This window comes from Arabidopsis thaliana, chromosome 3, assembly GCF_000001735.4.
Source record: "Arabidopsis thaliana chromosome 3, partial sequence".
Classification (NCBI taxonomy): Eukaryota; Viridiplantae; Streptophyta; class Magnoliopsida; order Brassicales; family Brassicaceae; genus Arabidopsis; species Arabidopsis thaliana.
In genome coordinates this window covers 9,251,066-9,263,774 of record NC_003074.8, presented here as the reverse complement: position 1 = coordinate 9,263,774, position 12,709 = coordinate 9,251,066, and the positions used below count along the sequence as shown (strand labels likewise).

Below are 12,709 nucleotides of genomic sequence, written 5' to 3'. Positions count from 1 at the left end.
CTCACTATTAAAGTCAAACATTCCCCACTTATTCACATTCTGTGTGCTCTTGTTTTAATTAAAATTCGTTAAAAGCAATCAAATCTAGAAATGGGGTGGGTGAGCTTTTTTGTATTTTACCGTGACAAAGAGAGTCATTGTTCTGTATACACAAAACCTTTCTGTTATTCTCTGCACCCTACAAATGACTTCTTCTTTTTTTCTTAGTACTGTTACAGCTGCAATAGGTTTCTTCATGCTTTTTAGAAAATTCAGATTACAAAAAGATAACAAAGAAAAAGATGATTCTGCTTCTTTACCTCCTTCATCATCAGTTCCTCCATCTCAGAGTTGGACACACCAAGTCTTTCCGAGCTTCCGCGGAGAAGATGTCCGTAGAGCTTTCTTAGTCATATTCAAAAGGAGTTTCAAAGAAAAGGAATCACACCTTTCAATGATAATGAGATCAAGAGAGGAGAATCCATTAGTCCTGAACTTGTACTAGCAATCAGAGGTTCTAGGATTGCACTCATCTTACTCTCTAGGAACTACGCTTCTTCGTCTTGGTGTCTTGATGAATTAGCGGAGATAATCAAGTGTAGAGAAGAGTTTGGTCAAACTGTGATGGTTGTTTTCTATAAAGTTGATCCTTCTGATATAAAGAAGTTGACTGGTGACTTTGGGAGTGTTTTCAGAAAAACATGTGCTGGTAAAACAAATGAGGACACTAGGAGATGGATACAAGCTCTAGCAAAAGTGGCAACACTTGCCGGTTACGTTTCAAACAACTGGTTTGTCCTTATGATTTTTCATTTGCTCTTCTTAAATTTTCTAAAGTACATATAAACTCTGAATGTGTATGTGAATGTTCATGACTATTTAATGTCTTTGACCCTCCTCTATTAGGGATAATGAGGCGGTCATGATTGAAAAAATCGCCACTGATATTTCAAACAAGTTGAATAAGTCCACACCATCTAGGGATTTCGACGAATTAGTTGGGATGGGAGCTCATATGGAAAGGATGGAACTATTGTTATGCCTAGACTCTGATGAAGTGAGGATGATAGGGATTTGGGGTCCGTCTGGGATTGGTAAGACCACCATTGCTAGATTCTTGTTTAGCCAGTTTTCTGATAGTTTCGAACTAAGCGCCTTTATGGAGAATATAAAAGAGCTAATGTATAGAAAACCAGTGTGTTCTGATGACTATAGTGCAAAGTTGCACTTACAAAACCAGTTTATGTCTCAAATAATCAACCATATGGATGTCGAGGTTCCTCATTTAGGAGTTGTAGAAAATAGGTTGAATGACAAAAAAGTACTTATTGTTCTAGATAACATCGATCAGTCAATGCAACTAGATGCTATCGCAAAAGAAACTCGGTGGTTCGGTCATGGAAGTCGGATTATCATCACAACACAAGACCAAAAACTTTTGAAGGCACATGGCATCAACCATATTTACAAGGTGGATTATCCGTCAACACATGAAGCTTGCCAAATCTTTTGTATGTCTGCTGTTGGTAAAAAGTTCCCTAAAGATGAGTTTCAAGAACTTGCATTGGAAGTCACAAATCTTTTAGGTAACCTACCATTGGGACTAAGAGTTATGGGCTCTCATTTTCGGGGAATGTCTAAGCAGGAGTGGATAAATGCACTACCAAGGTTAAGGACTCACCTTGATTCTAATATTCAAAGCATTTTAAAGTTCAGTTACGATGCCTTATGTCGTGAAGATAAAGATTTATTCCTTCACATAGCATGCACTTTCAACAATAAAAGGATTGAGAACGTGGAAGCGCATCTTACACATAAGTTCTTGGATACAAAACAACGATTTCACGTATTAGCAGAGAAATCTCTCATATCTATTGAAGAAGGATGGATAAAGATGCATAATCTGTTAGAACTGTTGGGTAGAGAAATTGTATGTCATGAGCATGAATCCATTCGAGAGCCTGGGAAGCGTCAATTTTTGGTTGATGCTAGAGATATTTGTGAAGTACTCACTGATGACACGGTTAGTTCTATTATAACTCTTCCATTACCTTTATCTTTACAAATTAAATTCATTTGACAACATACCATATTAAAAGAAAATTTTGATATTTTTTTTTCAGGGTAGTAAAAGTGTTGTAGGTATATATTTCAATTCAGCTGAGCTATTAGGCGAATTAAATATAAGTGAAAGAGCTTTCGAAGGAATGTCTAATCTTAAATTCTTAAGAATCAAGTGTGACCGGAGTGATAAAATGTACTTACCGCGAGGTTTAAAGTATATATCTCGAAAACTTAGATTACTAGAATGGGATCGTTTTCCACTGACATGTTTGCCTTCCAATTTTTGTACGGAGTACCTTGTCGAACTAAACATGCGACACAGCAAACTTGTGAAGCTGTGGGAAGGAAATCTGGTATGTAATTGTGATGTGTTTCTCTCTAATATGGCTTCAAAACTGTAGTTTCATTTCGTTTGTAATTTGTATGTAGTAGGTTTTGATGTTCTTACACATTTTAGGCTTAAAAGAAGAGTGATCTTAACACTATTATTTGAAGTGTTCTTAAATTTTGTTGTCTTTGTTTCTTTGTTTGTTTGTACAGTCGCTCGGAAACCTCAAGTGGATGAATTTGTTCCATTCGAAGAACTTAAAGGAGCTACCTGATTTCTCAACTGCCACTAACCTTCAAACATTGATTCTTTGTGGATGCTCAAGTTTGGTGGAGCTGCCTTACTCTATCGGCAGTGCCAATAATCTCCAGAAATTGCATCTTTGTAGGTGCACCAGTCTAGTGGAGCTGCCCGCTTCTATTGGAAACCTTCATAAATTGCAAAATGTGACCTTAAAAGGATGCTCAAAGCTAGAGGTTGTTCCTACCAACATCAACTTGATACTTGATGTTAAAAAGTATAAAAACAGAGAAAACAGGGGACTCTGTTCTAAAAAAGAAATATAATGAATCTGAGCAAATCAAAATTTTGTTATTTCATCATGGTTTCTTAGTTACTAAATCGACTTTAATATAGTAGTAAGCCAGGGATGTAAAATCAAGTTTCTTTCAAAACAAAAACTTTCGCAGATTCACGTTCCAGAATCCATATATCATAGAGGCAGAAAGAGTGAAATGTGTTAAATATACAAGAATGCAAAAGGAGTTATGCTATGTCGTAGTGGATTCCACTAATCTAATTAATAATGCACGTCAATGAAAATTCAAAAAAGTAGACTCGGAGTAATCTTGATTTTAAAAATTTCATATAAAGAAATTAGCAGTAGTAATGATTTCATAAATCATCTCTACTAATATCCTATCTCTATATTTTAATCCAATATGTCAGAAGTTCAGTGGAATCTCGAGCTTCGAGACTTGTTCTTCGGATGTAGATGTGGTTTGACCGGTTATCCAAAGAAAATAATATAGGAACCCTCATTCTCCTAATTTGTGGACACATAAAACTTTAACGACCAAATTGCAAATGTGACAACATAACACATGCATGTTGCTGTTGATGAAGAGAGCTAATCAGCCACGAAAATAACAACGAGTGCATGTGCAATGCATAATGACAAAAATAAAATGCATTTGCCTTATTCCCCATAATATTATGTAAATACATATTTTGGTAAAATATGTATTTTAAGTGGTATTTTCCTTCATATTAAAACTACATTTTATAGATTAAGAAACTAACAGTCATTTCTCTCAAAACATTTACAAAATAATATGATTTTCTTTTTTAATTACAATGCATATTTGCATATTTCATTACAAAAAATGTTTTAGAACATAATGTATTGTTGTTTTAATTCTCTTTATAGTCTTAAAAGTTAAAACCATATAAACACATACTAGACGTTCTAGAATCTTTCAAAAACTAACTTGCATAAGATCACAAGAGAGGTGTTAATTCTCTCGAAAGATCATCTACAAATAAATCACAAAATTATATCGCAAAATTAGTGTTCACAGATTAGGAGTAATAATGATTTTTTTTTGTTTAAAATAAGATATCAGAGCAACCGATCATAATATGAAAGCAATATCTTCTCATTCGAGCCGATCGTTTGTCATTGTGGCTCATCTTTTAAGATATCAAATAGGTTGGTTCGCGTTCGAGTTGTGCTTTAATCTTTTGTGAAACCACGACGGACTGAACCGTTAGGATCGCATGCAAAAATAAGATGTTTAGACTTGTTCAGCGCAGATGAAATCTGCTAAAATCCGCAATTTGTATTGGCTTATCCTTATCTACGAGGCTTGCTATTATATGGGCATAAAAAAAGATGTCCTAAGCTCACGGCTTATTATAGTACTGCTTGGACTGAGCTCACGGACTTCCAGTTTGCTTGACACCTCTACTCATCTTTCACTGGCTTCATGGATCAAGACTATTGGTTTAAGACAAAAGAGAATTCTCAATCTCTCCGATCTATCTTGATTCAATTACATGATGTTTGCTGGTCTATTACACCCACTAGACACTTAGAATCTCTCTATAAGTTAAAAGGGGGAATTCAAGATAAAAAATCAATCTTTAGTCGATGATTTTGCCTTGGCAATTCAAGAGGTAATTGATGGAGATCTACAAATTTTGGGAAGCTCAAGACATACTGAAATGTAGAGAATGTTTTTCTTTAGAGTTTTACGGGATTCACCTTTATAGACAAATTTTTATAGTTAACGATACTTGTTCCGCAAAATACATTCTTTGCTTTCCAATATATTGATTTTCAAAATCATCGCTAGTAATATGCTATCTCTATATTTTAATCCAATACGTCACAAGTTCAATGGAATCTCGATCTTCGAGACTTGTTCTATGGATGTATCGCTATTGACAAAACAATAATAAAGAAAACAAATCAGCCTACACATTATTGTTCAATAATACTCATATATGTATACCACACTACATTGCATATAAATATTGCATTAACATAAGCTTATCTCTCATGCATTGTAGAATTCATCCAATGTTGAAGTTAAAGGTGGCCACATGCTAAAATATGCATAGTTTTTATTTTCAATCCAAACATAATGATGGCACCACTTACGAGATCTCCGCAAAGGGTCAAACTTGCAGTTCATTAATGTTTGCTAAACCATTATATTAATGAGAAAAAGGTCCATCATTATGTTTTATGGCATCTGATTTGAGAACGTTCACGTTGTTGATTTTGTTGTTTCCTTCTAATAAATACCCTAATACTTGTATTAAGTCAGAGTATTTGTAACGACAGTGTAGATGCTTCTTTTCTTTCTATTATTAATCTTATTAAGTTATTATATAACGATGAGTACTCGCATTACGTGCGGACTTTCACTTTATATCTTGTAATTTAAAAGTATTTAAATGTAAAATTTAGATTAGTTTTTTAATAGACAAGAAGACAAAATTCCTATTTGATACTAAGCTCCATAAATCAACATTGTTTTTTTGCATTTTGCATTTAAATTCCTAACAAAATCTATTCTCAGTAAACATTATTTTCAGAATTTCTTTCATTTGTGTCAACCTTAAACCAAAAAAATAAGACAAAAGGCAAAAAAGATTGGAGTACCCGCTCTGAAATCCATGGTGGTAGTATTTAAGTACAAAAATTAAGCATTGATAATCGGGTTGTCTGTTCGTTTAAATAAAAAGATGTTATTAAGTTATACTAAATAGACAAATAGAACCAAACCTTGATAAGCCTTATTGATTTGTTGAAACATAAATGTAAAATAATTTTCTTTTTTTAATTTTCATAGTTGCCACTTTTACAAAAAAAATAAAAAAAAATACGAACTCCATAACCGAAAAACTCTATCACTGAGGATTTGAGTCCAAGAATTTGATGCTAGAGTTCTCATGTATCACCATTTTTAATATATTATATAGAAAAAGAACAACTTACGAAAACTATTAGCTAATCCACTATAAAATTATTTAATCATATTTTGACTTAAAATTATAAAATTTAGGGAAAAATATCCAAGAGTATAAGAAAATCAATTAAATAATTTAATTTAAGAAAAAGACATACAAAATAAAAGAAAATTATTATTGATACAATTAATTATGTAAAAGTTTATAATATATACAATTAAATAATAAATTACCATAAACCATTAACTTACATTAATTATTAAGTGGACATGTGGCAAAAGCTAAGTGATGATGTGTCATTCATATGAAAAGAGTTGACCAACTTTCATATATATGATTATACCACATATAGATAAATTATAAATTTATGATCTTTATATATACAATGTTTATAAAATTACCTACGTATTTGTTATTGTTAGTTAATTTGTTATTCTAGATGAACACTCATGCTACGCATGGGTTTTTATTTCTAAAATTGTCGGAATATATGATTATGGTCTTTTGTTGATTTTGATGTTCAGTTTTGCGTGTGTTTAATGTGTAATTAATAAATTTATATCTATTTTATATAGTTATAATTTTTTTTGATTAAATTTATCTATAATTCGAAATATCAATTTTACTATAATATGAATATTTATATACCTATTATTCAACTATTTCACTATCATGAAAACATACAACATCATTTTATGATATATTAATATGTAATTATATTACTTATGTATTTTGAAACTTGTTTAACTTAATTTTAACAAACAATTCTTTATTCCATATATTCTTTCGTCATCTAGTACACCAACCACATCATGATATGCTAGCAATTTAAGTCAACACTTTAATTCTGTTCCTTTGCATATAGCCGTTCCTTTGCATATAGCCATATAGATTCTCATATTTCTGTGTGGATATGTCTAATGCCTCGGATGACCATTACGTGAAAACATTGTATATCAATGTTATCAAGTTATCAGACCGCACAAAAATAAACATAAAGAAGGTCATATGATAAATAAGATTCACATAAAACGTAATAATAAGAAAATATCCAACTAAAATTACTAAATTAATATGAGGTTAGATAGCAAACATCTAAACTACAACACACGTAAATGTTAGCCATTATGGATTAATAACTATTGATAAATTTTTTTTAAAAAATAAGTAAAATAGAATGAAAGTAGTACTTGATACATTATTATGATTTTTTATTTATTGAATGTTTTTAGAAAATTCACTTTAAGAGTGAGATTAATAGAAAATGTAACACAACAAAAAACTTTTAATTTTTCCTCAATTAATTTTACTAATTTGTTTATTTAATTAATGTAGAATGACACATGTCATTTTCTTGTATGATCACTCATATGAAGAGAGTTGACCAACTTTCATATATATGATTCATCACTCTTACAATTTCAACTAAATATTTAGGGCATTTTCATCCACGAGAAATCCATAAAGTTTCTCAAACAAAAAAATATTAATATTATATTATAATTTGATTATTTGATTAAAAAAATATTTTTGTTAAAAAATTAAACCAATAGTAAAAAGAAAATTGTCATGATGGATCGTAAAAAGTATCTCAAAGTTTCTGAAGCGAGAAACTTTCTACAATCTCTCTTTTACTTTTATTATTTTTATTTTTTTAACTATGAAAAATTCTTATGAGATACTACCAATGGAGATAGTTTTAGAGGTTCTTCTATAACCATCCGCTATGGTGTAAAATAAAAACTCATCCACAAACGTAAAACAACTACTCATCCATCCGCAATGATTTTCTTTTTTTTGAAACACTATATAAATTTTAAAAATAAAACGATGAGACTACTTATAAGGTATTTTTGCATATAAAAGTATAAAGTTCAATTTTGTGTGTCGGTGGTTTCCTGATACTCTTGTACTCTTACATTTTCAGTAGCTTTCCCACGTGACCAATTATTTTACTCCCTTTCTTAGTCCAATTATGGTTTTCTAGCACCTCTTTTTATTTGAACTTTTATATGAACTATTAATAGTTCACTTTATAGTTTTTCTTAACATTCACAGGCCCACAAATTTTACAAGAATCAGACATTATTTGCTTTAAATTTGATAAATTTTGCAGTCCTAGTCCTGGTAAATTCAGTATTTCTGTCATATTCAATACCATCAATTTCTAGTGCCATTTTTATGATTGCAAAATCCAACAAAAACAAACAAAACCATGTTGTGGTCTAATGTTTGTTGCCCCAAAACAGAAAGAGGATTCACACAGTCGACATTTGCATAAGACGCAGGAAGTATAACTGGCTTATTAAGAAGATTTAAGGGACGCATTTAGAGATATGGTTATTGCATGAACCATGATGTAGCCATTTAAAAGTTTATGGTTAACTTAACTATTTGCAACGATCGATATTTTATCAAACGATGCTACTGTATAAGTTTCTCATCATATGTCCTAATTCCTCCTTATTATCTACACCAGTTAGACCTGTCCTCCAATTTTACGCTTTGTACATACAGCATTCGGCGAAAGCACATGAACCGACCATTTACACATCCTGAGACAGTGTCGGTCAAAATAAAGTAAAGAACTCAGCACAATACACCCACTACCACTTCCTCCTCCTCAAACATTAACACACCATTATTTTATGTTTTCTTTATTACAGACGTCGTCAAACCGCCGTAATAACTTTTTAATAAAATAAAAATCCACTCGCATTTTTATTTTCAACATTGTGCGTACGGTGCAATTCAATGAACAGTGTTTACTTTCAGTGTGTACACTTCTGCGGACTATTACAAAGTCCACGTCTTATCCTACGTGTTATAATCTCATATGTTACTGTCTGAAATGGACCCCACTACGTAAAAATAAAATTAAGAATCAACCACTCTTCTTCCATCACCTCTTTTGGCTTTCTCTCTACTCTCTCTACTACTCTCTCACCATCACTGAGTTAAGAGAACAAACCAAAAACAAAATTATCAAACCATCACCAGCAGAATCTTAGCTGGATTCATCACTCTATTCAAAAAGTTTCTCTCTTCTCTTTTCTCAGATCTTGAACTCTTGAAGAAGAAAGAAGAAGATAACACAATGCTCTTCTTCTTATTCTTCTTCTACTTACTCTTATCTTCATCCTCCGATCTAGTCTTCGCCGACCGTCGTGTACTCCACGAACCATTCTTCCCTATAGATTCACCACCACCGTCACCACCATCACCACCACCACTTCCTAAACTACCATTCTCTTCAACCACTCCTCCATCTTCATCAGACCCAAATGCTTCTCCTTTCTTCCCTTTATACCCTTCATCTCCACCACCACCTTCTCCAGCCTCCTTCGCTTCTTTTCCGGCGAATATCTCATCTCTAATCGTCCCTCACGCCACTAAATCCCCACCTAACTCCAAAAAACTCCTTATCGTCGCTATCTCCGCCGTTTCCTCCGCTGCTTTAGTCGCTCTACTTATCGCTTTACTCTATTGGCGAAGAAGCAAACGTAACCAAGATCTTAACTTCTCCGATGATAGCAAAACATACACCACCGACAGTAGCCGCCGTGTCTACCCTCCTCCTCCGGCAACGGCGCCTCCAACACGACGCAATGCGGAGGCTAGAAGTAAACAGAGGACCACCACGAGCTCCACCAATAACAACAGCTCTGAGTTTCTTTACTTAGGAACAATGGTGAATCAAAGAGGAATCGATGAACAATCTCTTAGTAATAATGGATCAAGCTCAAGAAAACTTGAATCTCCAGATCTTCAACCACTTCCTCCATTGATGAAACGAAGTTTCCGTTTAAATCCAGATGTTGGTTCAATCGGAGAAGAAGATGAAGAAGATGAGTTTTACTCTCCACGTGGCTCACAAAGCGGGCGAGAACCGTTAAACCGGGTCGGACTTCCGGGTCAAAATCCTAGATCTGTTAACAATGACACTATCTCTTGCTCATCTTCAAGCTCTGGTTCACCAGGAAGATCAACATTTATCAGTATCTCTCCTTCAATGAGTCCTAAGAGATCTGAACCAAAACCGCCGGTTATCTCCACACCAGAACCGGCGGAGTTAACCGATTATAGATTTGTTCGGTCTCCGTCACTGTCGTTAGCTTCTTTATCGTCGGGATTGAAAAACTCCGATGAAGTAGGATTGAATCAAATCTTTAGATCTCCGACGGTTACATCTCTAACAACTTCACCGGAGAATAACAAAAAAGAGAACTCTCCATTATCATCTACTTCAACTTCACCGGAACGACGACCAAATGATACACCAGAAGCTTACTTGAGATCTCCGTCGCATTCTTCTGCTTCTACATCACCGTATAGATGTTTTCAGAAATCTCCGGAGGTCTTACCGGCGTTTATGAGTAATCTCCGGCAAGGTTTGCAATCTCAGTTACTATCTTCTCCTTCTAACTCTCATGGAGGACAAGGTTTCCTTAAGCAGTTAGATGCATTACGTTCTCGTTCACCGTCGTCGTCTTCTTCTTCTGTTTGTTCTTCACCGGAGAAAGCTTCTCATAAGTCACCAGTTACATCTCCTAAGTTATCTTCCCGGAATTCGCAGTCTCTATCATCTTCTCCGGATAGAGATTTTAGTCATAGCTTAGATGTATCACCACGGATATCGAACATTTCACCTCAAATTTTACAGTCTCGTGTGCCTCCGCCTCCTCCTCCTCCCCCACCGTTGCCGTTGTGGGGACGACGGAGTCAGGTGACTACTAAAGCGGACACAATCTCGAGACCGCCTTCTCTTACACCGCCTTCACATCCTTTTGTGATCCCATCTGAAAACTTACCAGTGACTTCGTCTCCTATGGAGACTCCAGAGACGGTTTGTGCGAGTGAGGCGGCGGAGGAAACTCCGAAACCGAAGCTAAAGGCGTTACATTGGGATAAAGTTAGAGCAAGTTCGGATCGTGAGATGGTTTGGGATCATCTTCGATCAAGCTCTTTCAAGTGAGTTAATGTGACATACTCGTTTATATGATACTATATGCTTTTAGTGAGAATGTGGTTGTTGAGATTATGAATGTGGTTTGCAGATTAGATGAGGAGATGATTGAGACGTTGTTTGTGGCGAAGTCGTTAAACAACAAACCAAATCAGAGTCAGACAACTCCAAGATGTGTTCTCCCGAGCCCGAACCAAGAGAACAGAGTCCTGGACCCGAAGAAGGCTCAGAATATTGCCATCTTGCTTCGTGCACTTAATGTCACTATAGAAGAAGTTTGTGAGGCTCTTCTTGAAGGTAAACTATGCTGTCACATACATAGTTTCTCATTTTCTTCTCCTTTGATCTCCAGAATTAGAGTTCTTATGCATTTGTTAATGGTTTTTCGATGATATGGTTGAGTTATTCTGAAAGCTTTGCTTCTTTGATGGTGTGGAGATTCTTGGTTACATTGATGTTCTTAGTTATGCTTTTTCAGGCAATGCTGATACACTGGGGACTGAACTTCTTGAGAGCTTACTGAAGATGGCACCGACAAAAGAAGAAGAGCGCAAGTTGAAAGCGTACAATGATGATTCGCCTGTTAAGCTTGGACATGCTGAGAAATTCCTTAAGGCAATGTTGGACATCCCTTTCGCCTTTAAAAGAGTTGATGCAATGCTCTATGTAGCCAACTTTGAGTCCGAGGTTGAATACTTGAAGAAATCTTTTGAGACTCTTGAGGTATATATTACAAGCTATTCTCTCTCTTTTTACCATATGGTTGTATTGTAACAGATTATGACTTCATTTCTATTGTTTGTGTAGGCTGCTTGTGAAGAACTGAGGAACAGTAGGATGTTCTTAAAGCTTCTTGAAGCGGTTCTAAAGACAGGAAACCGTATGAACGTTGGAACAAACCGAGGAGATGCACATGCGTTCAAGCTTGATACACTTCTCAAGCTAGTCGATGTCAAAGGCGCTGATGGGAAAACAACTCTCTTGCATTTCGTTGTACAAGAGATAATCCGAGCAGAAGGCACACGTCTCTCAGGTAACAATACACAAACAGATGACATTAAATGCCGGAAACTAGGTCTCCAAGTTGTATCAAGTCTCTGTTCTGAGCTTAGTAACGTCAAGAAAGCTGCTGCGATGGACTCAGAAGTACTAAGCAGCTACGTCTCCAAGCTTTCTCAAGGCATTGCCAAGATCAACGAAGCAATCCAAGTCCAATCAACAATCACAGAAGAAAGCAACAGTCAGAGGTTTTCGGAATCGATGAAAACGTTTCTGAAAAGAGCTGAGGAAGAGATCATCAGAGTACAAGCTCAAGAGAGCGTAGCGTTATCACTTGTAAAAGAAATCACAGAGTATTTCCATGGAAACTCGGCTAAAGAAGAAGCGCATCCGTTTAGAATATTCTTGGTGGTTAGAGACTTCCTTGGAGTAGTAGACAGAGTTTGCAAAGAAGTAGGGATGATAAACGAAAGAACAATGGTTAGTTCTGCTCATAAGTTTCCTGTTCCAGTGAATCCAATGATGCCACAACCTCTTCCTGGACTCGTTGGACGAAGACAATCTTCTTCTTCTTCGTCGTCGTCTTCAACCTCTTCGTCTGATGAAGACGAACATAACTCAATCTCATTAGTTTCTTAAGGTGAGATCTCAGCTTTGTCTGTGCATGTTGTTGTAAAAAGTATCCAGTATTGGATTGTTTTGTCATAATAGATTTAAATATATATATATAGAGGGAGGGAATTAATGACAGAAACAAAGAAGTGTTTTTCTTTTCTGCATTTGTGTAAAAAAAATAATATAGGTTTACCTTAAAATTTGTTCATCTTAAATTAATAATTTAAGAATCAAATAAATTTGTTTATCTGAACCGTGTGTACCACGAAAGAATGTGA

General features: G+C 34.9%; 2 protein-coding genes across 2 annotated transcripts; both read left to right on the top strand.

The window, feature by feature from the left end:
* The first annotated feature begins 32 nt into the window (after positions 1 to 32).
* Positions 33 to 2,949, top strand: AT3G25505 (TIR-NBS-LRR class disease resistance protein). Its single transcript, NM_001338750.1, has 5 exons — positions 33 to 770; positions 886 to 1,073; positions 1,317 to 2,002; positions 2,103 to 2,396; positions 2,584 to 2,949. The coding sequence occupies exons 1-5, from the start codon at positions 604 to 606 to the stop codon at positions 2,935 to 2,937; spliced, it is 1,689 nt and encodes a 562-aa protein (NP_001327784.1). The 5' UTR covers positions 33 to 603; the 3' UTR covers positions 2,938 to 2,949.
* A 5,742-nt stretch (positions 2,950 to 8,691) lies between these two features.
* AFH1 (formin homology 1) lies at positions 8,692 to 12,682 on the top strand. The gene is made up of 4 exons (NM_113446.5): positions 8,692 to 10,822; positions 10,909 to 11,114; positions 11,296 to 11,540; positions 11,625 to 12,682. The coding sequence occupies exons 1-4, from the start codon at positions 8,949 to 8,951 to the stop codon at positions 12,453 to 12,455; spliced, it is 3,156 nt and encodes a 1,051-aa protein (NP_189177.1). The 5' UTR covers positions 8,692 to 8,948; the 3' UTR covers positions 12,456 to 12,682.
* The last annotated feature ends 27 nt before the right edge of the window (positions 12,683 to 12,709 follow it).